This window comes from Symphalangus syndactylus, chromosome 13 (assembly GCF_028878055.3).
Source record: "Symphalangus syndactylus isolate Jambi chromosome 13, NHGRI_mSymSyn1-v2.1_pri, whole genome shotgun sequence".
NCBI classification, from domain to species: Eukaryota; Metazoa; Chordata; class Mammalia; order Primates; family Hylobatidae; genus Symphalangus; species Symphalangus syndactylus.
Genome location: NC_072435.2, coordinates 23,486,241 through 23,512,056, shown reverse-complemented (window position 1 = coordinate 23,512,056; position 25,816 = coordinate 23,486,241). Strand labels below are relative to the sequence as shown.

At 54.0% G+C, this 25,816-nt stretch overlaps 2 protein-coding genes across 9 annotated transcripts in view; both read right to left on the bottom strand.

Moving 5' to 3' along the window:
- Nucleotides 1-152: 152 nt before the first annotated feature.
- Nucleotides 153-7,591, bottom strand: SYT5 (synaptotagmin 5). Of its 7 annotated transcripts, none has more exons than XM_055237650.2 (9): nucleotides 7,502-7,591; nucleotides 6,348-6,471; nucleotides 5,602-5,774; nucleotides 3,087-3,206; nucleotides 2,791-2,958; nucleotides 2,254-2,421; nucleotides 1,964-2,081; nucleotides 1,599-1,732; nucleotides 153-742 (listed from the first exon to the last, which is right to left on the bottom strand). In XM_055237650.2, exons 2-9 carry the CDS (start codon nucleotides 6,424-6,426, stop codon nucleotides 542-544), a joined length of 1,161 nt encoding a protein of 386 aa, XP_055093625.1. In that variant the 5' UTR covers nucleotides 6,427-6,471; nucleotides 7,502-7,591; the 3' UTR covers nucleotides 153-541. The 7 variants fall into 7 exon arrangements, with proteins under 7 accessions (XP_055093625.1, XP_055093623.1, XP_055093627.1 ...); XM_055237648.2 differs by lacking the exon at nucleotides 7,502-7,591 and adding an exon at nucleotides 7,349-7,493; XM_055237652.2 differs by lacking the exon at nucleotides 7,502-7,591 and adding an exon at nucleotides 7,349-7,493 and having other exon boundaries at nucleotides 1,964-2,078.
- Nucleotides 7,592-8,615: 1,024 nt separating this feature from the next.
- The window catches only part of LOC129459216 (receptor-type tyrosine-protein phosphatase H), a 30,084-nt gene continuing 12,883 nt past the window's right edge, over nucleotides 8,616-25,816 (bottom strand). For both annotated transcript variants that reach the window (XM_055235621.2, XM_055235622.2), the window contains 11 exons: nucleotides 25,507-25,773; nucleotides 20,542-20,620; nucleotides 20,383-20,427; nucleotides 14,757-14,847; nucleotides 14,185-14,275; nucleotides 13,106-13,182; nucleotides 12,865-12,999; nucleotides 12,503-12,625; nucleotides 12,143-12,303; nucleotides 9,385-9,520; nucleotides 8,616-9,272 (listed from right to left, as the gene is read on the bottom strand). In XM_055235621.2, the coding sequence (XP_055091596.1) occupies nucleotides 9,123-9,272; nucleotides 9,385-9,520; nucleotides 12,143-12,303; nucleotides 12,503-12,625; nucleotides 12,865-12,999; nucleotides 13,106-13,182; nucleotides 14,185-14,275; nucleotides 14,757-14,847; nucleotides 20,383-20,427; nucleotides 20,542-20,620; nucleotides 25,507-25,773 (1,355 nt within the window). In that variant the 3' untranslated portion in view covers nucleotides 8,616-9,122. The remainder of the gene's footprint in view (nucleotides 9,273-9,384; nucleotides 9,521-12,142; nucleotides 12,304-12,502; nucleotides 12,626-12,864; nucleotides 13,000-13,105; nucleotides 13,183-14,184; nucleotides 14,276-14,756; nucleotides 14,848-20,382; nucleotides 20,428-20,541; nucleotides 20,621-25,506; nucleotides 25,774-25,816) is intronic.

The window sequence follows — 25,816 nt, the reverse complement described above, 5'->3', positions numbered from 1 at the left end:
GTGAGGGAGTCCATGGGGTCAGGCCAGTCTCTCTCAGCGGCTTTCAGGACGAACAGCACTCACACTGCCCTGCGCGCTCCCATTCCTGGAAACGAGGTTTCCTGTTGGGCCCCAGCCCTTGCCCACCCCTATCAAGGAGCATGGGCCCAGGCCACCGGAGCTGCTGAATATTTATTTGGCCCCAGGAGCAGTGCAGGGATGGCCTGTGTTGGAAGAGAGAGGAGAGCAGACGAGGATGGCTGATTGTCAAAGCAGGGGGCAGGACCCGGGGGCAGGGGAAACCAGGCTGCCTTCCCTTCCCAGGGGTCCCTGGGGCATCTGGGTGTGTCCGCGGGGGTCGGGGGAGTGGGCTGGAAAGTTGTCGTGATTGGCATCGTTGGGGATGAGAAGACAGGAATGGCTCAGATGGTTGGGGTGGAAGGTGGGGGGAGGGTAACGGTCAGAGGAAGCTTAAGGGTGGGGCTGGCTTGGCTTTGGCCGGTCTCGGGAGTCCGGGGTCAGGGGCTAGAGTCCAGGCTTGGCCGGGGGCTTGGGGTGGGAGTCAGGGCGCAGGCAGCAGCCTCACTCGGTCCGGGGGCCGCAGCGAGTGCCACTGGGCAATGGGCCGCCGCGGGTTGGCCAGCATGTCCGCCCAGTGCCGCAGGCCAGCCCCGCCGGCGGCCGCCCCCACGGCCACCCTCCCGATGGCCTCGTTCTTGCCCAGCTTGTCGTAGTCTAGCACGGTCAGCTCCACCTGCACCTTCTGGGGTGGGCGCGGGAGGAAGAGAGAGGAGCGTGAGGGGAGGAGGTCCCGGAAGGGGCGGTGTCCGTTTTCACGGCTGAGGGTACCTCTCGCTGCCACCCGAGGGCTCGGGGCCCCGGAGCTCGGGACGGGGGAGGGGGTGGGAGACGAGAGGGACGGAGCCCGCGGTGAGGGGGAGGCTCTGGAGCCTTTCTTCCTGCGCAGCCAGGTTTCTAAGGAAATGAACCCTCAGGACTCGGTTGCGGAGCGGGTGTGTTCGGCGCCTCCTGGGGGAGCAGCCTCCTAAGAGCCGCAAAGCTGCAGAACTTCAACAGGGGACGGGCTAGGGTAGGCGCCGTCCCTGAAGAAGTGAGGGGAGGTCTCTTTTTTCTTAGAACCAAGTTCCTGAGGAGGGCGGGGCATCCTGGTCCCGTTTAGGGGCGGGGCATCCTGGTCCCGCTTGGGGGCGGGGCTATCCTGGTCCTGCGTGGGGTCAGGGCATCGTGGTCCTGCTTAGGGTGGGGCATCTGGTCCTGCTTGGGGGCGGAACATCCTGGTTCCGCTTGGTCGGGCGGGGCATACTGATCCTGCTTAGGGTGGAGCATCTGGTACTGCTTAGGGGTGGGACATCCTCGTTCCGCTTGGGGGTGGAGCATCCCGCTCCTGCTTAGAGCAGATAGGATGCCCACACCCAATTTTAAGGAGTCTCTTCCTGGAGTGGAAGAGGCTTCCTGGTCCTCACAGGAGGAAACAGACTGAGAGCATAACCTCAGACCCCTCACCTGGTTTCTAGGGAGATGCTGAAAAGTCTCCTTCCGCCTACCAATGGCGATTACTAAAGGTCTGGGCTCTTGGAGAAGGGCAGGTTTGAGCTCACCTGGACTTGGTCACAGGGCACCTCGAAGCTGAAAGCTTCGTTGTAATAGGGGTTCAGAGTGTTCTTCTTGATGGTGGTTTTCTTCTTCCGCACCTTTTTGCCGCCCTGCAGCAGGTGGACCTTGACGTATGGATCTGGGGAGAGGAAGGAGGAGTCTTATAGCTCTGCACTGCTGAGTTCTTGGACCAACATAGAAACACTGCCTACACCCTTCGGGTCTCCCTAGCTCTATGCCAAAATCCATGCCTTCCTCGGCAGCCTGGGCCTCCCTGTCCCCGGAGAAACCCTCGAGGCTCAGAAACTGTCAGAACGAGAACCCACCCCACGCCATCCCCACACACCCCACTCCCTTGCTTCCCACACACCTGACAGTCCTCCTACGTCCATCTTCTTCAGGTTTTTAGCCTCCAGGACGATGACGGTGAGCTTCCCGGCCGTGGGGACATAGCGGAGGGAGAAGCAGATGTCCCCAAGCTTCTCCTGCTGAAAGGAGAGGGGCCCATCACCTGAGCCCCGGCTCCACATCCATGCCCCCTCAGGGGTACAATCCACGCCGCCCCGAGGGTCTGGAAAGCCTATGATCTGATTGGCTCAGGATGTTGTGGGCGGGGCGGGGCCTAGGGGCGTGGCTCGGGGCGTGACCGCGCATGCTTACCTCCTCCCGCGGAGCTGCCTGCAGCTCCCGCCAGGCCTGCACTGGCCGCCCCAGGTCCACGGAGCTCATGGGGACCCGCACCTCCCCGATGGCGTCATTGCGAGAGAAGCGGTCGAAGTCGTACACTGCCATGACCAGCACCCTGCCCCCCAGCTCCACGTAGGGGACCTGGAGTGCACAGAGAATCCACAGTAGAGAGCAGGAAGTCAAAGACAGGGTGAGGCACAGCACAACCAGAAGGAAGGCGTGGAGAGAGGCAGGGAGGGTCCAAGCGAACAGTTGGTGGAACTCAAATGGGGAAGTCCAGGGATCCATGCAGAAAAAAATCACGGGTCAGTGGAACCCAAATTGTACCGCCCAAGGACCAGGCTACAGCCCAGGAGTCAGTAGTGCCCAGGGTCCAGTGGAATAGCCCCAGAGCTGGTAGCTGCCACCTGAGCTGTGGCCGCCTCCAGGAAAAGCGGAAGGGGTCGGTCCCTAGTGTTCCAGGGACTGGGCACAGGCTATGGAACACCGGGCCTGAAGGCAGGAGCTCACCTTGAAGGCGAAAGTCTCCCCAAAGTGAGGGTTCAGCGTCTGCCGATGCACCTTGGTCTCGTACCGCCTCCGTTTGTCCGGCAGCAGGTAGACCCGCACATAGGGGTCCGAGGAGCCACCAAGATCCAAGGCTGCCAATCCCATTGCTTGCAGAATACCCACCAGCAGCTGCAGGGCCCAGGCACAGTGGGGGATGTGGGGAACACTAGTCTTAGCCTCCCTTCTATGGCTCCTTTCAGAAGGGGTTGGAAGCCCCGGGATCCTCCCTGCAAAGCATCCCCTTCCTCCACACCCACCTGGCCACTCTGGAAGTCATAATCCAGGGAGTACTGCAGTCGTCCTAGCTCATGCTTGTCTGCCACCTGCTGCCCTGGCCCGGATGGTGCTGGCTCCAGCTCCTCCACTTCTGGCTGCACCTTAGGGAGCCAGGGGTAAGTGTAGGTGAAGTCTTCCCCTGATAGCAGTATCCTTCAGGCTCAGAAGCCAAGGGAGGCTCACAGGTCCCTTGGGCTATACCTGAGCGCTCACAGGCTAAGCAGAGTCAGTATTTGACTAGTGCTGTCTGCCACAGGCAGGAAATAGACATGGTAACACAGATGCAGTATGTTTGTGAAGGTTTGATTAGTGGTGTCTGCTATGGGCAAGGACTAGACATGTGTTTGTCATGCTTAGATTAAAACAAGTGCTGATGGTGTCCCATTGCCCACAGGAATAATGCAGGTTTTATTTCATATGCTAATGGATGTCCTGGGGTGCTGGTCCAAACTGCCATGTTTACTTGTGATCTTAGCACAGCAAAACATGGAGGAGAAATGGCGTATTTACTGTGTACTTGCCATTCTCAAGTAGAATGAAAAAGCAGAAGGTGTCTCCTTAACCTAGGCCAGCAATTCTTAAAATTAAATGTGAACCTGAATTCCCCTGAATCCTGTGGCAAAATGTCTGAGGTCACCTCTTCAGGGATTCCGACTTAATAGGTCAGATGCTAGCATCAGAATTTTCATTTCAACAAGTACCCAGTGTGATTCTGCTGCAGATGGTCTTTGAACATCACCGGTTTAAGGGATAGGGATGGGGCTGGACACCGGGACCCTAAATAGCATGCTTTATGGATACTAATTGAACAGCTCCTTATTGAGAAGGAAGGAGGGGAAATACCAAGTTAGTGACCACAAACTTGAGGCTCAGAGAGGGACAGTGAATTCTCCAAGGTCACACAACCAGGAAATGGTCCTTCTTGTTTGGAAACCTAGGGCTGTCTGGCTCCCAGGCAACCACTGCACTCTACACTGAGAGACTTAATTTTCAGACCCTGCAGTGACCACTTTCCATTCCAACGGCCTCCTCCAATGCAAATGTCTTTTATTTATTTATTTATTTATTTTGAGACGGAGTTTCGCTCTGTCGCCCAGGCTGGAGAGCAGTGGTGCAATCTCGGCTCACTGCAAGCTCTGCCTCTCGGGTTCATGCCATTCTCCTGCCTCAGCCTCCCAAGTAGCTGGGACTACAGGCGCCCGCCACCACGCCCGGCTAATTTTTTTGTATTTTTAGTGGAGACAGGGTTTCACCGTGGTCTCGATCTCCTGAACTCGTGATCCACCCGCCTCGGCCTCCCAAAGTGCTGGAATTACAAGCGTGAGCCACCACGCCCGGCCTGCAAATGTCTTTTATCCTCTCCAGGCTGCTGCTGCACTGGCCTCCTCCCTGGATTCCTTGCCGCAGACCTGTCCTACACAGGGTTCCAGAGGAGTCATCCTAACACCATCTGACCCTGTCCCTCTCATGCTCAAAACATATTTGTAGCTTTCATCACCCTCATGACGTGGATACTGCTGAGTTCTCCAGACACTTCACTCCAGAGTGCAGCTATTGTGAAAAACGACTCTTTGTTCCCCAAATAAGCCTTAGAATCTGAATATGGGGCCTGAATCTGGATATGGGGCCTCAACACATGCTCCAACTTGGACTAGAATGTCCTTCTCTCTGGTCTCAGTTAACTCTGTCCCTTGGGTCTCAGTGCAGAAGTCACTTCAACCACAAAGCCTCCTCTGTCTGACCCTCTGTTTTAAACTTTTTCTTACTGTAAATATGTCCCATTTTCTGGAAAAAAATCAGCATATTTTAAAGTATTCTGGCACAAAGCTGGTTTTCAGCTTTCAGAGCCATTTATTTATTTATTTATTTATTTATCTATTTATTGGAGACAGAGTCTCGCTCTGTCACCCAGGCTGGAGTGCAGTGGCGCGATCACAGCTCACTGCAGCCTCCACCTCCCCATTTCAGTGCCTCAGCCTCTCGAGTAGCTGGGATTATACCACGCCACCATGGCTGGCTAATTTTTTGTATTTTTAGTAGAGACAGGGTTTCATCATGTTGCCCAGGCTAGTCTCAAATTCATGACCTCAGGCAATCTGTCCACCTCAGCCTCCCAAGTGCTAGGATTACAGGTGTGAGCCACCGCACCCGGCCCAGAGCCAAATATTTATATGTTTCTGTAGGTGTCTATCCAGTGGGATGCCTTTTCTGCACTCCTATGAGACCCTTGTAGTATGGCACATATTACCCTGTGTGGTGAGTGTCTGTGTCAGTGCCTGACTCCCCCACCAGACTGGGAAGTTCTTGTGAACAGCAACTAGTTCTGTTCCATCTCCAGGTCCCCAGAGTCCAGTTGAGGGCTAGACACACAGGGAGGATGAGCCAGTAAGGTGGGTTCCTATAGGAGGGAAGGGAGTAGGGACTGGGACCAGCTAAGCCATTGAGAGGAGCAGGGTGCTGGAAGGGGCCAGGTGGAGGGGCTGGGCTGGGCCACACCTTGTCTATGTAACTCTGGCCCAGCCCCTTCACTTCCTGAAGGTGGACCTGGGCTTGGGCCTGGCTCTTCTTGCCTGTCTGCCTCCGACAGCGCTTCCGGTAGAGACAGAAACAGCAGCTGAAGACGAGGAGGCCTGAGACCAGCACGATGGTGGCCAGGGCCCAGGGGGGCACTGCAGAGGGGTGAAGACAACACACATTGAGGCCTGGACAGTGCGCCGGCTGATTCAGTCCTGATTACATGTGGAAGCTGGAATGCTGGCCTCCTTTTCCCTCCAGCCATTTTCATTCCATTTCTTCCCGTGTTTTTCTTCCACCTAATGTGGCCTATAGAGAGATTCGATGCCCTAACCCAGGCTGACACCATCTGGATTTGCTTGCTTGCTAGTTCTGCCTTTCCTTACCCGCCCCCGCCCCCCATTTCTGCTCAACTCCTGATGCTTTTAGAAGAAGCCCTGCTCCTCATCGGGCCTCAGTTTCCTTATCTGTAAAAGAAGGGCTAGGTGGACCTTCCAATTCTAAGATCCCATTCCATGCATCACCCCTTGATCTGGTTTCGATTTTTGTTGCAAATCTATTCCTTTGTTTTTCCCCATTTCTTTCGCATTCCAGTTCAGGATGAAGACCCGGAATCCCAGCCGGATTTTCCAGCCCGCCTGCCCAAGTACACCCGTCCGAATCCCGCCCCTCGCGATTCTGGCCGGGCTTTCTCTCTGCTCGGCCCCCCGCCCCCGGGTCTTGCTCACCTGGGCGGTGGCTGATGCGACTGGAGTCCGGAGGCGTGTCGGGCGATGGAGGCCCCGGGGTTGGGGGCTCCGGGAACATGGTGGCGGGGTCCTAGAGTCTTTTCTGCAGAGGCACTCAAGCACCCTAGTCCCCCATTCCCACCCCAGACGTCCATTGAGCCCCACGCACAACAAAGAACTCCAACTCCCATGAGGCCTCTGCGCGAACAGCCGCGCAGAAACCGGACAGCCACCGCGAGTCATGCTGGGAGTTGTAGTTTCAGCCTCCCCGCGCTTGAGAGGGGGTGTCCAGGACCTAGTTCCATCCCAAAAGGATACCCTCTTCCTCCACGGCCCCACAGGCATCCCGCTGACTTCTGCCTCGTCCTCGCCCCTCCGCAGGGTCTGAACCGGAAGCGGGCGAAGGCAGGCGTGGGAACCAGCGGACCGCGTTGCCCAGAGCAACAGCCGGGCTCCTCTCGAGCGGGGTGAGAGCAAAGCTGGTTGCCCGGGCAACGGTTTGTTGCCAGGACAACGGGCGGGGCTGACGCACAGACGCGGAGTCCCGGCGGAGCAGGCTCGCTCCGGGGCCCACTGGTGCCTGGGAACCCCCCAATAGCCCGACTGGCATCCTGAGATCCCGCGAGGTGGGGAGGGGGCAGCCTGTGGTCCAAGCGCCCACAGCCGACTGCTCCCTCCGCACCTGGTCCTGGGAGCTGATACGCAGGCTCCCTCTTCCCTCTCCTCAGTTTTGCTGGAGGGCGGGTCGGGGGCTGCCCGGTGCCTGGGCTGAGCCCCCTCATCCTTCTTGGCCTGTTGGTTTCTCCACGCATCCGTGCTGCCCTTGTGACCGCCTCGGTCTCCACGCTGTCTCTTGACCCCAAATAGGCGTCTTCCCTGTGTCTGCCTCCCCATCCCGCCTGTCTCTCTTGCCTATCGCCTGGCCTCTGTCCCCAGGATCTCTCCCTCTCCCCTCCGCCTGCGCCCCCCTCCCCGCCCTCGGCTCTTTGTCTTCTCCATACCTGTCTCGCGTTTTCAAATGCCTGTCTCTCCGCTTCAGGCTCCAGCCCTCCCTCTGGTTGTCCCCCCAGTGCCCCAGCCCCCACTCCCACACCCCTTTCCTCTAGGGATGCGGATGCGGATGGGCTGAGGGCGGGGGACCCAGCAGCTCCTACCTGCTCGGCGGCTGGACGGGACACTCCCGGGAGACGCCGAGGCGCCAGCTCCGCCCGGACCCCACTCCCTGCACGTGGGCGGTGGCGCTGTCCCGGGTGCTGATCGCGAAGCTGTGCGGGGCGGGGTAGCCGCGGAGCGGAGCTGGATCCCGTGCGCGCGTGTGTGCCAGTGTGCGTTTGCGCGCGTGTGTGGTGTGTATTGTGTGTGCCCGTATTTGGTCTCGGGTAGGCGGAAAGCCCCGCCCCGCCCCTCCTCCCGCCTCCACCCGGGAACCTCGATGACGCCCACAGATGTTTATCCCGATGCCTTAGAATTTTCTGCCTTCTAGTCCAGTCGTTGGCCGTCCAGACCACTCCACTCCTCCCGTCCCAACACACACAACACACACCCTGTATAGCCCAAAGAACGGCATGCTAGGATACTCAGTCCTAGGACCTAGGAGACCCCAGAGCCCCAATGGAGACCCAGACTCTGTGGGGTTCAGCATCAAAGTCCCCAGCTATCAGCCCCCAGACATCGCCCTCTAAGTTCCCCTAACACCAGTCCCAGCAGGCGGCCAGTGCGGTGGCTCACACCTGTAACCTCAGCATTTTGGGAGGCCGAAGCAGGAGGAATGCTTGAGCCCAGGAGCTGGAGACCAGCCCGGGCAACATAGCAAAATCCTGTCTCTACAAAAATGAGCCAGCGTGGTGGTGCGCACCTGTGATCGCAGCTACTCTAGAGGCTGAGGTGGGAAGATCACCTGGGCCCAGGAGTCAGCCACTGCACTCCAGTCTGGGCAACAGAGCAAGACCATGTCTCAAAAACAAAAACAAAAACAGAACAAAACAACAACAACAACAAAGAAGAGTAAAAGAAAAGCTCAGCAGGCGAGTCCCCAGGCACTTAGATCCAGCGAGCCCTGTCCATACTGCCGAGACCCTGGACACAGACGTCTGGACACTGCCTTCTCTGAGAGACTCAACCACCCAAACCTACATTTTTTCACGTGCAAATGCGTGGGTCCCTCTAGTCCCCTCCTGGACGTTTGCTTCTATCCCTGGATACCAGGAACCCATCCCTACGCCCAATCCAGTATTATTTCCAGACCCAGAAATCCATGGGACAACTGTCTCTGGGGAGAACAGTGATTTAATAAATTACGGGATAGAAGGAGAAATATATGTGGATGGTGGGGTGCAGGGAGACCTTGGGCACAGGGACTCCTTCCCACCCCAGATTATAGAAGACTGATTTGGTTTCTGAAGTAAAATCAGGGCAGGATCCTTCCTGCCTTTGGTCTTCAAGTAGCCAGAACTCCAGACCCAAATTCCTTCCTGCCTCAGAATCTAGGCTCCAGCCTGTTTCTTTCTGCATCCCAGAAAAACCTAGGGAATCCAAGCTACCATCCCTCTCCTCCTTCAAGGAACCAGGAATCCAGATCCCCAGCTCCCATAGGACTCATCTGAAGCCCACCAGACCACTCTCTCCTGGGGAAACCAGAGTTTGGGATCCCAGCCCCCTCCTTCCACAGCACCCAGGAGTCTGGGAGCCCAGCCCCCTGCTCTTCCAGGAATCTGGGCTCAAGTGGGCGTCCAGAGCTTGAGGATGCCTGGGCTGCTGACCCAGCCCCCTCATCACTTAGATCTCCAACTCGTGGGCCTGGATGGCGGCCACGTTCTCGTAGATGAGGTTTTCCACATTCTCATACGTGACCTCCTTCTTGGCTGGGGCCTGGGCTGACTGTTGGAGGAACCGCAAGATGCACTGGTGCAGGAATACGTACTGAGCCTGGGAAGCGGGCACGGGAGTGAGAGGCGTCCCCCTAAGTCTGGGCTGCGTGGAGCCCCAGGGTCCCTTGTCCCACTGCCTCCCGTCCTGTGTCGCTGAGGGGCTGCCTCACCTCAGTCTGCACCATCAAAGGCCGGCTCTCTCTCATCTTCCTCACAAAGCTGAAGGGCCCAAGGAGACCCTGGGACTGCAGCTGCCGGAGCAGGACGTCCAGGGCAATGAGGGTGCCTGTGCGACCCACGCCAGCACTAGGCAGAACAAGGGAAGGGTCAGACCAAGGGGCAGGAGTGTGAGGCCCCAGGGTCATGGCTGATTGGAGGGATCTCTGAATGATGACAATAACTATGCCTGCTCACACCTGTAATCCCAGCACTTTGGGAGGCCGAGGCCGGTGGATCACCCAAGGTCAGGAGTTCAAGACTAGCCTGGCCAACCTGGCGAAACCCTGTCTCTACCAAAAATACAAAAATTAGCCGGGTGTGGTGGTGCACACCTATAATCCCAGCTACTTGGGAGGCCGAGGCGAAGAATCACTTGAACCCAGGAGGTGGAGGTTGCAGTGAGCTGAGATTGCACCATTGCACTCCAGCCTGGCGACAAGAGCAAAACTCTATCTCAAAAACAACAACAACAACAACAGCAACAACAAAACTATGCCTGGAGTTCCTTCCATCTGTTAGGCTCTGTTCTAAGTGCCTAACGGGCCTTCTTCACTCCTCCCAAACCTAAGACGTCGGATGTACTAGCACATCCATTGTACAGATGGGGAAATGGAGGCTGAGTGAGGTGAAGTCCCATTCCCCAGGCCACTCAGCTAATAAGGGGCAGAGCCGGGGTTCAAACACAGGAAGAGGAACTCCAGCCAATCATTTAGTAATTCCTGTAAACACGAAAATTAGTCTTTTGTTTTGTTTGACACAGGGTCTCTGGTTGTCTTGCAGGCTGGGAGTGCAGTGGCATGATCTCGGCTCACTGCACCCTTGACCTCCTGGGCTCAAGTGATCCTCCTGTCTCAGCCTCCTGAGTAGCTCGGATCACAGGCATGCACCACCACATCTGGCTAACTTACTAACTTTTTTTTTTTTTTTTTTTGAGACGGAGTCTCGCTCTGTCACCCAGGCTGGAGTGCAGTGGCGCAATCTCGGCTCACTGCAAGCTCCGCCTCCCGGGTTCACGTCATTCTCCTGCCTCAGCCTCTCCAAGTAGCTGGGACTACAGGCGCCCACCACCACGCCTGGCTAATTTTTTTTGTATTTTTAGTAGAGACAGGGTTTCACCGTGGTCTCGATCTCCTGACCTCGTGATCTGCCCACCTCAGCCTCCCAAAGTGCTGGGATTACAAGCGTGAGCCACCGCGCCAGGCCAACTTACTAACTTTTTAATAGAGACGGGGTCTTGCCATGTTGCCCAGGCTGGTCTCAAACTCCTGGACTCAAGTGATCCTCCCACCTCAGCCCCCCAAAGTGCTGGGATTACAGGCATGAGCTACTGTGCCCAGTGAAAAAATTAGCCATGTTAGGCTGGGCACAGTGGCTCACATCTGTAATTCCAGCACTTTGGGAGGCTGAGGTGGGTGGATCACGAGGTCAGGAGATCGAGACCATCCTGGCCAATATGGTGAAACTCCATCTCTACTAAAATACCAAAAAAAAAAAAAAAAAAAAAAAAAAATTACCCAGGTATGGTGGCGGGCGCCTGTAGTCCCAGCTACTCGAGAGGCTGAGGCAGGGGAATCACTTGAACCCAGGAGGTGGAGATTGCAGTGAGCCGAGATCACATCACTGCACTCCCAGCCTGGGCGACAGAGTGAGATTCCGTCCTCCAAAAAAATAAATACATAAAAAATTAGCTATTTTAGGCTGGGCACAGTGGCTCACGCCGGTAATCCCAGCACTTTGGGAGGCTGAAGCGGGCGGATCACCGGAGGTCAGGTGTTGGAGACCAGCCTGGCCAACATGGAGAAACCTCATCTCTACGAAAAATACCAAAATTAGCCAGGCGAGGTGGCAGGCATCTGTAGTCCCAGCTACTCGGGAGGCTGAGACAGGAGAATCGCTTGAACCTGGGAGGCAGAGGTTGCAGTGAGCTGAGATTGTGCCATTGCACTCCAGCCTGGGTGACAGGGAGAGACTCCATCTCAAATAAAAAAAAATAAATAAATAAAATAAAATAAAGTAAATAGAATAGAATAGAATAAAATAAAAATAAATATCAGGGAAGCGGTTGATGGGGAGTCCCTGCACTCCAGCACAAGGAAGTGTTTCCACTGTTTCTCAGAATCTGTGGCCACAACCCCGTCCTGCACCTTCATCTTTTCTCCCTTCTCTTCTGCATTCACCCTTCTCTGACTTTACCTTTTCATCTTTCTTTTTTTCCTTTTTTTTTTAAATCGAGACAGAGTCACCCAGGCTGGAGTGCAGTGGTGCGACCTCAGCTCACTGCAACCTCTGCCTCCCGGGTTCAAGCGATTCTCCTGCCTCAGCCTCCTGAGTAGCTGGGATTATAGGCGCCCACCACCACACCCGGCTAATTTTTGTATGTTTAGTAGAGATAAGCTTTGTATGTTGGCCAGGATGATCTCAAACTCCTGAACTCAAGTGATCCATCCGCCTTGGCCTCCCAAAGTGCTAGGATTTACAGGCATGAGCCACCGCTCCTGGCCTGCCTTTTCATCTTTCGTTCCCATCTTTTCATCCTTATCCCCCTTCTTTTCTTAATCTGCTTCACGCCCCCCTTTATCTTCCACATCCACCTCCTCCTTCTCTCCCTCTTCCGTCTCCCCTGTAAGTTCCCAGGGTCCCGTCTAACACAACTGTCTGAGCCCCAAGGAGCGGTTCTCTCGAGGGAGAGGGTCCTGAGCTGGTCCCCACCTGCAGTGCACAATGGGTGGGCCTCCCTCCGTGGTCTGATCCAGCCACTGCCGGAGCATCCTCCAGAAAGCCAGCAAGTTGTCTGGGGAGGAGGGAACGCCGTGATCCGGCCAGGCCTGGTAGTGGAATTGGCGCAGGGATAGCGTCTTCTGCTCCTCCACCTGGAAGGAGGGAGCACTCACAGGCTCTGGAGATGAACATAGGGAGGACCTGGCTTCTACCACTAGGAGCGGGTTCCCTGGGGCACACTGCAGCTCCTCAGAGGAGTGGGCGGAAGGTTGGAGTTGGTGGAGGGTCCTGGATGCATGGCATATGTCACAGGGGAAGGCTGAGGGCCAGGATGGGGCTGGGCACACGCACCTGGAGGAGCTGCAGTTCCCGCACCGTCCAGTTCTCCATCACTTCCTCACCTACCAGGGTTACCCGCAGGTGCCCATGGGTGCAGGGCTGCGAGTCCACAGGCCAGTAATGCTCACACCTCACCTGGGGGAGGAGGAGGGCTCAGAGAACACAACTCCTCTTCCCCAGGTCTGTGGGGTCTGCCTTAGGCCCATATGTGAACCAGCAGATGGGCTGGGCGGGGAGTGGGGAACGGGTCTACACTGAAGATGCCTGGGGTTACCCTGGAGGAATCCACAAGGTCTGGGTGTGGGGTCTACATTGGATCAGTGCTCGGGGCGGGGCCCTGCACCCAGTCAGCACCCAGGACTCAGGTCTCTCACCTGGCCAGCCTCCATGCAGTTGGTCAGCATGACCAGGGTGTGGCTCTGTTGTTCCCACACCAGGCGCCAGAAGTCACCCACCGTCTGTGGCAGGGGACCCTGGGTTGCAATGAACTCCTGGGGGCTCCGGAGACCCTGGTTGAGGAAGGCAGGCGGGTCAGGGGGGCCTTTAGATGACCCCTGCCAGCTCTTATCTCTCCAGGCCTGCTGGGCACCCTTTCAGTCCCAACCACGACCTTACGGGCATGAAGCTGGCATTGATGTAGTCAGAGCCTGGCTCCTCATGGATGGGCTTCAGGGGCACCCGGGACCAGTCATCTAGGAGAAGAGGCCAGCATTAGCCAGGCAGAGAGACCCAGAGAGGCACAGAGACAAGACCACAGGCAGACAGACCCAGAGAGGCACAGAGACAAGACCACAGGCAGAAAGACCCAGAGAGGCACAGAGACAAGACCAAGACCCACGGACGGAAGTCATGCTGAGATACAGGCAGACCCTAGGAGCGACACAGGGATTGAGAGGGGCGGAGGGACCTCAGCTGCAGGGAGCAGGCCAGGAGGACTCTCAAAGGGACCCACAGCCGGGTGCAGTGATTTACACCTGTAATTCCAGCACTTTGGGAGGCTGAGGTGGGTGGATCACCTGAGGTCAGGAATTTGAGACCAGCCTGGCCAACATGGTGAAACCCGGTCACTGCTAAAAATACAAAAATTAGCTAGGCATGGTGGCGGGCGCCTGTAGTCCCAGCTACTAGGGAGGCTGAGGTGGGAGGATCGCTTGAACCCAAGAGGTGGAGGTTGCAGTGAGTGGAGGTGGCGCCACTGCACTCCAGCCTGGGTGACAGAGCAAGACTCCATCTCAAAGAAACAAAAAAGGGGGGGTGCCGGGCGCGGTGGCTCACACCTGTAATCCCAGCACTTTGGGAGGCCAAGGCGGGCAGATCACAAGGTCATGAGATCGAGACCATCCTGGCTAACACGGTGAAACCCTGTCTCTACCAAAAATACAAAAAATTAGCCGGGCGTGGTGGCGGGCGCCTGTAGTCCCAGCTACTCGGGAGGCTGAGGCAGGAGAATGGCGTGAACCCCGGGGGGTGGAGCTTGCAGTGAGCCGAGGTTGCGCCACTGCACTCCAGCCTGGGTGACAGAGTGAGACTCTGTCTAAAAAAAAAAAAAAAAAAAAGAAAGAAAGAAAGATAAAAAAGGGGGACCCACGGTAGGGGGTGGGTCTTGTTTCTCAAAGCGGGTAGGAGAAGGGGACTGGGGTGGGGTGCCGAGTAGATCAGGCCTGGGACGAACGCAGCGGGCTCCCTAGACTCACAGGGCAGCACATTTCTGTAGCGGTTCTTGGCGTTGTTCTCTGAAGCGGAAGCCACCATCTGAGACTGGCTGTGGCCCACCAGGGAGAGTTGCTGGGGGTGCAGGCAGAGGGGATACCTGGTGTTGGATTTTCTTTACTCTCCCTCGAGGGTACCCCCCGAGCTCCCCTTGCCTTCTTCGGCATCACCCCTTGTTTATCCCTTGCACCCTGAGATTCTATGGCACCCACAAAAACAGAACATATATGTGTGCCACCTGCCCTGTGGGGTATTCAGGAGGATTTAGGGAACCATGAGACTTCTTCGGGCAGGCAAGAAAGCAGGTGTCAGGGGAGAAAGGACTCACGGGGTGGGGGCAGAGAGAGCTACTTTAGGACTGACCCACCATTATTTTAAGATTTCAGTGAGTGGAGAGGTAACATGGCTGGGAATCTCTGCACAATCCAATGACATATGTGATGCCGCTTTTGCTTAATCCCGAAAGCCGTGAGGTCTCGCCAGGGGGTGGGGGTGGGGGTGGGGGGTCTGGGCCACCAGAGGGAGGCTGAGCTCAGCCCCTCTGTCCTCTCCCCACCTGGTACTCGTCTGCAAAACCGCAGTTGCTGTCCTTCTCATTCTTCCTGACGTGGTCAGCAAAGTCTTCAGCCAGGATGTCCCCTGGGGAGCTACGGGTTTTGGGGGAGCAGGGAGAAAAGACTTTAACCTCTTTTAATCTTGCACTTTTGAGGGCTGGGCGTGGTGGCTCATGCCTGTAATCCCAGCACTTTGGGAGGCCGAGGCGGGTGGATCACCTGAGGTCAGGAGTTTGAGACCACCCTGACCAACATGGAGAAACCCCGTCTCTACTAAAAATACAAAAATTAGCTGGGTGTGGTGGTGTCTGCCTATAGTCCCAGCTACTCAGGAGGCTGAGGCAGGAGAATCGCTTGAACCCAGGAGGCAGAAGTTGAGTGAGTCGAGATTGCGCCACTGAACTCCAGCCTGGGCAACAGAGCAAGACTCTGTCCGTCTCTCATTCTCTCTCTCTACACACACACACACACACACACACACACATATATATGTATATACATATACGTATATACGTCTATATATGTATATACGTCTATATATGTATATACGTCTATATATGTATATACGTCTATATATATGTGCTTTTGGTATCAATGAAAAGGTGTCTTTGATCCAGCAATGCCGCTCCTGGGTATATCCCCAAAAGAACTGAAAGCAAAGACTCAAAAAGCTATTTGCATGCCCATATTTATAACGCTCACAATAGCCCAGATGTGGACGCAACCTAAGCCTCCATCTATGGGGGAATGGATAAACCAAACATGGTCGAGCCATACAATGGAATATGATTCAGCCTCAAAAACAAGGGAGGCCGGGCGCGGTGGCTCACGTCTGTCATCCCAGCACTTTGGGAGGCTGAGGTGGGTGGATCACGAGGTCAGGAGATCGAGGCCATCCTGGCTAACACGGTGAAACCCCGTCTCTACCAAATGTACAAAAAAAAAAAAATTAGACAGGTGTGATGGCAGGTGCCTGTAGTCCCAGCTACTTGGGAGGCTGAGGCAGGAGAATGGTGTGAACCCGGGAGACGGAGCTTGCAGTGAGCCGAGATCGCACCACTGCACTCCAGCCTGGGCAACAGAGCGAGACCCTGTCTCAAAAAACAAAACAAAACAAAAAACAAGGGAGGCTGGGCACGGTGGCTCACGCCTGTCATCCCAGCACTTTGAGAGGCTGAGGCAGGAGGATTGTTTGAGCCCAGGAGTTCAAGACCAGCCTGGGAAACACAGCAGGACCCTGTCTCCATAAAAATTTAAGTATTAAAAAATCAGCCAGGTGTGGTGGTGCACAACTGTGGTCCCAGCTACTTGGAGGCTGAGATGAGAGGATCACTTGAACCAGGAGGTCAAGGTTGCAGTGAGCTGTGTTTGCAACACTATACTCTAGCCTAGAGTGAGATCTTGTCTCAATTTTTTAAACTAAAATTAAAACATTAAAAAAGTTCCTTGACTTCATGGAACTTCAGCTCTTTCTCACTTTTCCCCTTGTAATATAATTTTTTTTCTTTGGAGACAGAGTCTCGTTCTGTCACCCATGCTGGAGAGCAGTGGCACGATCTCGGTTCACTGCAACCTCCGCCTCACGGGTTCAAGCAATTCTCCTGCCTCAGCCTCCCGAGTAGCTGGGACTACAGGCGCACTCCGCAATGCCCAGCTAATTTTTTGTGTTTTAGTACAGACAGGGTTTCACTGTATTTCCCAGGCTGGTCTCAAACTCCTGATCTCAGGCAATCTGCCCGCCTCAGCCTCCCAAAGTGCTGGGATTACAGGCATAAGCCACCACACCCAGCCTGTAATATAATTTTATAAATGTTGTCTTGCTGGGCGCGGTGGCTCACACCTGTAATCCCAGCACTTTGGGAGGCCGAGGCGGGTGGATCACGAGGTCAGGAGTTCGAGACCAGCCTGGCCAACACGGTGAAAACCCGTCTCTACTAAAAGTACAAAAATTAGCCAGGCGTGGTGGCGGACGCCTGTAATCCCAGCCACTTGGGAGGCTGAGGCAGGAGAATCACTTGAACCTGGGAGGCGGTTGCAGTGAGCAACGATCGTCCCACTGCACTCCAGCCTGGACAACAAGAGTGAAACTCTGTCTAAAAAAAAAAAAAAAAAAATGTCTCACCCAGTTTTGAGGCTGGCTGGAGGATGCTGGTCAGCTCTGGTGTTTTGAGCAGCTGATTGGGTCTATACCCCATCACCTGCTTTACTGGGCTCTCACACTCTGGGCCACTGTGCACGTGCTCTCATCACGCCAGGACCAGGTGCCAGACGACCGGGCATGGCCCCTGTGATCCTGAGCTCATGAAATTACACAAACTAGAGAATCCTAAACCCAGCTTTCCTGCCTGGCCCATTCCCTCCCTTGGAAACTCCTGACTGAAGTTCCTCCCTGCACCTCTGCCTCCTGAGTGTTCCTGGTGCTTCCTCCTGTGGCCCCTCAGGGTGGGACAGGCACTTTCTCTCTTGGAAACTGTGAGTAACAAACTCTTCATGTCTGTCTCTTGATCTGTTGACTTTATGATACCTAAAGAATAGTAAAACCGGCTGGGCCCGGTGGCTCACGCCTGTAATCCCAGCACTTTGGGAGGCCGAGGCGGGTGGATCACCTGAGGTCAGGAGGTCAAGACCAGCCTGGCCAACATGGTGAAACCCCATCTCTACTAGAAATACAAAAATTAGCTGGGCGTGGTGTTGCACACCTGTAGTCCTAACTACTTGGGAGGCTGAGGCAGGAGAATCGCTTGAACCTGTGAGGCGGAGGTTGCAGTGAACTGAGATTGCACCACTGCACTCCAGCCTGGGTGAAAGGGCAAGACTCCGTCTCAAAAAATAAAAAATAATAAACATAGACAGCCCTACACTTACACTTCTCATGCAGACCAGTTTTTTCTCCTTCCTGTCATCCTATCACCATGGCCTGGCGTCTATATCCACTACTCCAGGGAACACCTTTCTCCAAAATCGTCATGGCCTCCCTGTCTGTAATTGCAAAGGCCACACTTCAGTCCCCACCAGCCTGACTGCTCAGCGGCATTTAGCACCACCGCCTGTGCCTGCCTTTTCTCCTAGATCTTCACTGTTCCGGAACACCCGTCCCTGGCTTGGCCCCCACCTACCCAGCTGCTGCTTGTCCATTTTCTGCACAGGCCCCTCCTCCTCTGTCCGTCTTAAAAGGTAACTGTTCTCTAGTGTCCAACCCCAAGCCATTTTTCTCACTGGACACACACTTCTTACGGGGTTTGGCCCGTTCCTGTAGTTTCACTTTCTTTCTTTTTCTTTTTCGAGACACAGTCTCACCCTGTCGCCCAGGTTGGAGTGCAGTGGTGTGATCTCAGCTCACTGCAACTTCAGCCTCTGGAGCTTAAGTGATTCTCCTGCCTCTGCCTCCTGAGTGGCTGGGATTACAGGTGCCAGCCACCATGCCCGGCTAATTTTTGTATTTTTAGTAGAAACGGGGTTTTGCCATGTTGATCAGGCTGGTCTCGAACTCCTGACCTCAAGTGATCCTCCCGCCTCGGCCTCCCAAAGTGCTGGGATTACAGGCATGAGCCACCATGCCTGGCCTCTTGTCTGGATTATTACAAATCTCTTCCACATGTTAGACTTCTTCTTACACGTGTTAGACTGTGTCACTATCCTATTCAGAATCTTCCAAGAACTCTCATCTCACAATCAATCCAAAGTCCTAATTTTCTTCTACAAGCCTGTGCCTGCTCTGGCCCCACTGACGTCTCTCTGACGTCACTTCCCACCGCCCTCCCCTTCCGCTGTCTACTCAGTCGGAGATGCACGATGTTCTCTGAACCTCACGTGTGCTGTTGCCTCAGGCCCTCCACTCACCCGTCCCTGTCCTCGGAGCACCTTTCCCAGATGCGTGCACGGCTCCTCTCCCACTTGCGTGGGCCTGTACTCAGATGACTTCCTCTTAGTCATCTCGTTAGCAAAGCTTTCCTTGAATATCCTGCCTAAAATATTCCTGCTGGGTGCAGCGGCTCACGCCTGTAATGCTAACACTTTGGGAGGCTGAGGTGGAAGGATTGCTTGAGGCCAGCAGTTCAAGACCAGCCAGGGCAACCTGGTAAGACCGCCCCCCCGACCCCCATCTCTACAAAAAATTAAAAAATTAGCCAGGCATTGTGGTGCGTGCCTGTGGTCCCAGCTGCTGGGGAGGCTGAGATGGGAGGGTCACTTGAGCCCAGGAGGTCGAGGCTGCAGTGAGCTATGATTGCGCCACTGCACTCCAGCCTGGGCCACAGAGCGAGACCCTGTCTTGACAAATTAATAAATAAAATAAAATAAAATAATTCATCTGATTTTCTCTCTAATTTCTTCTAATTTTCACATTAGAAGAATATCAAAATAGGCCAGGGGCTGTGGCTCATGCCTGTAATCCCAGCACTTTGGGAGGCCGAGGCAGGTGGATCACAAGGTCAGGAGTTCGAGACCAGCCTGGACAACATAGTGAAACCCCGTCTCTACTAAAAAATACAAAAATTAGCCGGGCATGGTGGTGCATGACTGTAGTCCCAGCTACTCGGGAGGCTGAGGCAGCAGAATTGTTAGAATCCGGGAGGCGGAGGTTGCAGTGAGCCGAGATCATGCCACTGCACTTCAGCCTGGGTGACAGAGCAAGACTCCACCTCAAAAAAAAAAAAAAAGAATATCAAAATATTCCTCTACCCTTCCTGTCCCCTCCTCTTGCCTTGTCTCCAAGTTTATTTTATATATATATATATATTTATTATTATTATTATTTTTTGAGACAGAGTCTCACTCTGTTGCCCAGGCTGGAGTGCAATGGTGCAATCTTGGCTCACTGCAACCTCTGCTCCTGGGTTCAACTGATTCTCCTGCCCCAGCCGCCTGAGTAACTGGGATTACAGGCATGAGCCACTATGCCTGGCCCTGTCTGAAAGTTTATATCATATTTTTTATGATCTTTTTTTATTTTTTTATTTTATTTTTTTTTGAGACAGAATCTTGCTCTGTCGCCCAGGCTGCAGTGCAGTGGCGTGATCTCGGCTCACTGCAAGCTCCACCTCCCAGGTTCACGCCTCAGCCTCCCAAGTAGCTGGGACTATAGGCGCCCGCCACCACGCCTAGCTAATTGTTTGTATTTTTTAGTGGAGACAGGGTTTCACCGTGTTAGCCAGGATGGTCTTGATCTCCTGACCTTGTGGTCCGCCTGCCTGGGCCTCCCAAAGTGCTGGGATTACAGGCGTGAGCCACCGCACCCAGCGATCTTGTTTATTGATATCTCCTGTACTAGAATATAAGCTCCTGGCGGGCAAGAATCTTGGTTTCATTTGCTGTTTGTTTCTTGGTTTCATTTGCTGCTGGTTTCATTTGGCACCTGGAACAGTGCCCGATACATGCTGGTGCTCAGCTGATATCTGCTGAATGAATGAATGTTCGGGAGTTGAGACCAGAACTGAATTCGCTGGCCCAGGCTGCTTGGGGAGTGAGTCGCGATGGAAGGGCTGTGGTCCTTGTCGCAGAGGCATTGGCCCTTTCTGAGACCTTTGTGGGTAAACGCATCGATCCACCCTCTGACCTAGCTGGCAGCCAGCAAACGCCCCTTGATTTGACCAGATTCTTTCCGACGCGCCCCCCAGACCTTCTGCTCACCTGAAGACCAGATCCCTGAGTTCTGGTTTCTGCTGCTTCTTATTCCTGGGAAAAGGACGTTAGGATGAGAGGCTCAGGGGGGGAAGCTGCAACCAGGGGTCCTCCTCCTTCTTCTCCAGCCCCCACCCTCCAGGCGGTCAGCCCTGTGCTGAGTCTCACCTCCTTTTCAGGAAGAAAATCAGCAGCACCATGAGGATGAGAAATAGGAGGATGCCCACAGTGGCTCCGGCAATGACCCCTGTAGGGAGGAGGCATTGGGAACCCTCAGAGCGCAGGTCTGATCTGCTCATCTGTCTCCAACCTTGCCCGGCCTTTCCTCTTCCCCAGGAGCCTGGTCCAAATACAGCTGACCCTCGAACATCACGGGTGTGAATTGTGTCGGTCCAGTTATACTTAGGCACTTACCCATGGATTTTCCTCTACCCCTGAGACAGCAAGGCCAGCCCCTCTCCTTCCTCCTTCCTCCTCCTCTGCCTACTCAACGTGAATACTACAAGGATGAAGACCTTTATGATGATCCACTTAATAAATAGTGAGTACATTTTCTCTTCCTTAGGATATTCTTAAAAACGTTTTTTTCCTTAGCTACTTGATTATAAGAATACAGTATATAGTACGGCTGGGCGCGGTGGCTCACGCCTGTAATCCCAGCACTTTGGGAGGCCGAGATGGGCGGATCACGAGGTCAGGAGATCGAGACCATCCTAATTAACACGGTGAAACCCCACATCCACTAAAAATACAAAAAATTAGCCGGGTGTGGTGGTGGGCGCCTGTAGTCCCACCTACTCGGGAGGCTGAGGCAGGAGAATGGCATGAACCTGGGAGGTGGAGCTTGCAGTGAGCCCAGATCACGCCACTGCACTCCAGCCTGGGCAACAGAGCGAGACTCTGTCTCAAAAACAAACAAACAAACAAAAAGAATACAGTATATAGTACATATCCATTCTCCTGCCTCAGCCAACCGAGTAGCTGGGACTACAGGTGCCCACCACCACATCTGGCTAATTTTTTGTATTTTTAGTAGAGTCGGGGTTTCACCGTGTTAGCCAGGGTGGTCCTGATCTCCTGACCTCGTGATTCACCCGCCTTGGCCTCCCAAAGTGCTGGGATTATAGGCATGAGCCACCATGCCCGGCCATTATATGCAGATTTTCTACTGTGTAGGGGACAATTGTTCAAGGGTCAACTATCATTTTCTTTTTTTATTTTTTATTTTTATTTTTATTTTTTTTTTTGAGACGGAGTCTCGCTCTTTCACCCAGGCTGGAGTGCAGTGGCGCGATCTCGGCTCACTGCAGGCTCCGCCCCCCGGGGTTCACGCCATTCTCCTGCCTCAGCCTCCCGCGTAGCTGGGACTACAGGCGCCTGCCACCTCGCCCGGCTAATTTTTTGTATTTTTAGTAGAGACGGGGTTTCACCGTGTTAGCCAGGATGGTCTCGATCTCCTGACCTCGTGATCTGCCCGCCTCGGCCTCCCAAAGTGCTGGGATTACAGGCGTGAGCCACCGCGCCCGGCCTTCATCTATCTATCATTTTCACAGGTGACCTGGTTGCTGAAGAGTGAGTCCTGGCCAGGCATGGTGGCTCACCCCTGTAATCCCAACACTTTGGGAGGCTGAGGTGGGTGGATCACTTGAGCCCAGGAGTTTGAGACCAGCCTGGGCAACATAAAAAAACCCAGTCTCTACTAAAAATACAAAAGTTAGCTGGGTACGGTGGTGCACACCTGTCATCCCAGCTACTCAGGAGGCTGAGCATAAGAATCACCTGAACCTGGGAGGTGGAGGCTGCAGTGAGCTGAGACTGCACTACTGCACTCCAGACTGGGCGATAGAGTGCGACTCAGTCTCAAAAAAAAAAAAAAAAAAAAAAGCAAAAGAAAACAAAAAGAACCCCAACAAAATAGCTGGGCATGATAGTACATGCCTGTAGTCCCAGCTACTCAGGGGACTGAGGCAGGAGGATCACTTGAGCCTGGGAGGTGGAGGCTGCAGTGAGCCCAGATCACGCCACTGCACTCCAGCCTGGGCAACACAGTGAGACCCTGTCTCAAAAAAGAACAAAACGAAACAAAACAAAAAAGTGACTCTCGCCTTCCTTAGCTTAGACTAGTGGTTCTCAACAAGGGTGATTTTGCTCCCAAAGAGACACCGGGCAATGTCTGGAGACGTTTTTGGTTGTCACAGCTTGGAAGTGGGAGTGCTACTGGCACATAGTGGGTGGGAACCAGAGGTGCGGCTCAATATCCTACAATGTGCAGGACGGCCCCCCCCACAACAAAGAAGGATCTAGCTGGAAACGTCTGTAGTGCCGAGGCGGAGGAAACACTTTGCTGGTTGTGAAATTGTCCCTGGCATGGATGGCTTCTGTTCTCCCCAGATTGAGGCTTCATCTTCTCAGAGGTCCTGCTGGCTGGTGAAAGACTCCCCAGCAACGGAGCCTACCGAGATCTGGTGGTGCCTTTTTTTTTTTTTTTTTTGGTTTGTTTTTTGAGATGGAGTTTTGCTCTTGTTGACCAGGCTGGAGTGCAATGGCGCAATCCCGGCTCACCGCAACCTCCGCCTCCTGGGTTCTAGTGATTCTCTTGCCTCAGCCTCCTGAGTAGTTGGGATGACAGACCCGCGCCACCATGCCTGGCTAATTTTTTGTATTTTTAGTAGAGACAGGGTTTCTCCATGTTGGTCAGGCTGGTCTCGAACTCCCAACCACAGGTGATCCTCCCGCCTTGGCCTCCCAAAGTGCTGGGATTACAGGTGTGAGCCACCACGCCCGGCTGATCTGGTGGTGTCTATGGGTGCTCTCAGGCTCTGATGGCACAGTTCTCCCAAGATCTGTCGTTAGATGTCTAGTCTTAGGGCAGACTCAAGCCTATGGCCCATCTCCATCAGCCTTGAAGGCCCCTAAGCTGCAGCTTCTCAGCAATCCTGAGAAGAGTGTGTTTGTTGACAGGGAACTGAAGGGTCTTACAACCTGTACGGGAGACTCATTCCCTCTTGGACTTGGCCTCATAGAATTGGACTAGAGGACCTGTTCTCTCAGGGATCCTTGTCACTAAGGGAGAGAACTTTCTCAGCAATGGGGTCTGGCAAAGCCCAGTTCAAACAGCATCCATTGATCACCACATCAACCCCCAGTCTCTCTCCAGATTGGAGACCCAATCTCATAAGAAACCCTGTTCCTAGGAAGTGATTGATGGGGCAAAGTGAGGCTTATGGCCATGGTCTTGGTACATGGCCAGGTCTTTCCAAAGTCTAAGCTCCAAAGTTCTTCAAGCACCACATTGATTACTGCAAGATGATACAACCACATTCGGAAAAACAAAACTGGGCGGGGGGGGTAGTTAAATGTATAGTTCCCATGTGATCCCTCAGTTCCGCTACTGGGTATAGACTCAAGAGAAATAAAAACATACGTCCACACAAAACCTATCCACAAACGTTCCTAGCGGCATTACCCATAATAGTCAAAACTGGAAACTACTCAACTGATCCATCAACTGGATCAATGAATGGATAAAAATGAATGGGTAGGCCAGGTGCGGTGGCTCACAACTGTAATCCCAACACTTTGGGAGGAGGAGCCAGGAGGATTACTTCAGGTGAGGAATTCGAGACCAGTCTGTCCAACATGGCAAAACCCCATCTCTACTAAAAAAATTTAAAAATTTGCTGGGCATGGTGGCTCACGCCTGTAATCCCAGCACTTTGGGAGGCCGAGGCGGGTGGATCACCTGAGGTCAAGAGTTTGAGACCAGCCTGGCCAACATGGCAGAGCCCCATCTCTACTAAAAGTATAAAAGTTAGCTGGGCGTGGTAGGAGGCGCCTATAATCCCAGCTACTCAGGAGGCTGAGGCAGAAGGATCGCTTGAACCCAGGAGGTGGAGGTTGCAGTGAGCCGAGATTGCACCACTGCACTCCAGTCTGGGCGACAAGAGTGAAACTCCGCCTCAAAAAATAAAAAAAAATAAAATAAAAAGTTAGCCAAGCATGGTGGCACATGCCTGTAATCCCAGATACTTGGGTGGCTGAGGCACAAGAATTGCTTGAACCCTGGTAGCAGAGGTTGCAGTGAGCAGAGATCATGCCACTGCGCTCCAGCTTGGGTGACAGACTGAGTCTCAAAACAAAAACAAAAACAAATTATGCTCAGTGAAAGTGGCCAGTCACAAAGAAACACATAATGTGTGATTGCATTTCTTTTATTTTTGAAACAGAGTCTCGTTCCTTCACCCAGGCTGGAGTGCAGTGGCCCTGATCATAGTTCACTGCAGTCTCAACCTCCTGGGCTCAAGTGATCCTTCCGACTCAGCCTCCTGAGTAGTTAGGACTACAGACATACACCACCACGGCTGGCTAATTTTTTTAAATGTAGAGATGGGGTCTCATTCTGTTGCCCAGACTGGTCTCGAACTCCTGAGCTCAAGTGATCCTTCCACCTCAGCCTCCCAAAGTGCTGGGATTCCAGGCATGAGCCACTGTGCCCATTCTATGATTGCATTTTAATGAAATGTCCCGGAGAGGCAAATCTACAGAGATTGAAAGTGGATGAGAGATTTCCGAGGCTGGGGGCTGGGGAATGGGAGAACTAGGGGGTGGTGGCTCAGCAGGGTGAGCTTTCTGTTGGGGGTAATGAAAATGTTCTAAAATTGATAGTGATGATGGTTGCACAATGCTGTGAATATAAGAGTCATTGAATTGTACCTTTAAGTGGTTAGTTGTATATGGGCATGGTGGCCCACACCTATAATCCCAGCACTTTGGGAGCCCGAGGCGGGCAGATCACCTGAGGTCAGGAGTTTGAGACCAGCCTGACCAACATGGTGAAACTCCATCTCTACTAAAAATACAAAAATTAGCCGGGCATGGTGGCACGTGCCTGTAATCCCAGCTACTCAGGAGGCTGAGGCAGGAGAATCACTTGAACCCGGGAGGCAGAGGTTGCAATGAGCCAAGATCGTGCCACTGTACTCCAGCCTGGACAACAAGAGCAAAACTCCATCTCAAAATACAAAATAAAAAAGATGTTTCAAAGGAAATGAGAAACAAAAGAGTCCCATTGATTTCCTCACAATGGGGCCTGATGGGGTCTACTGAGAATATCATCATAGCAGCTCCACTCACCTGCACTCTCGGTGTGGCAGATCACAGACAGAGACACGACCTTCATTCCGTCCCAGATGGTCGTGATGGTGGCTGGGTAGGACTGAGCTGGCCTGAGACCCAACACAGACACAGCCTCCCCACATGAAGATCTGTCCTGGGAGCCCCGCTGTCCTCCCACCTCCAACTCAAAGGCCTCGTAGCCTCCCTGGGGGCAGGACCAGGTCAAGATGACTCCATAGCCCGCTGAGGTGCTGACACAGGAAGTGATGGTGACTGCGTCTGGGTCTGGGTGAAGGAAGCAAGAGGTCAGCAGCGCTATCCAAGGTGG

What these genes read in the sequence shown, in the direction of transcription:
- SYT5 (XM_055237644.2), bottom strand. Translation starts at nt 7,241, where the DNA reads ATGGGGAGGCAGACACAGGGAAGACGCCTATTTGGGGTCAAGAGACAG. An exon ending in TCGCATCAGCCACCGCCCAG is followed by an intron (nt 5,775 to 6,347) that starts GTGAGCAAGACC and finishes ACCCCTCTGCAG; the next exon opens with TGCCCCCCTGGGCCCTGGCC. An exon ending in GGGAGACTTTCGCCTTCAAG is followed by an intron (nt 2,422 to 2,790) that starts GTGAGCTCCTGC and finishes TGTGCACTCCAG; the next exon opens with GTCCCCTACGTGGAGCTGGG.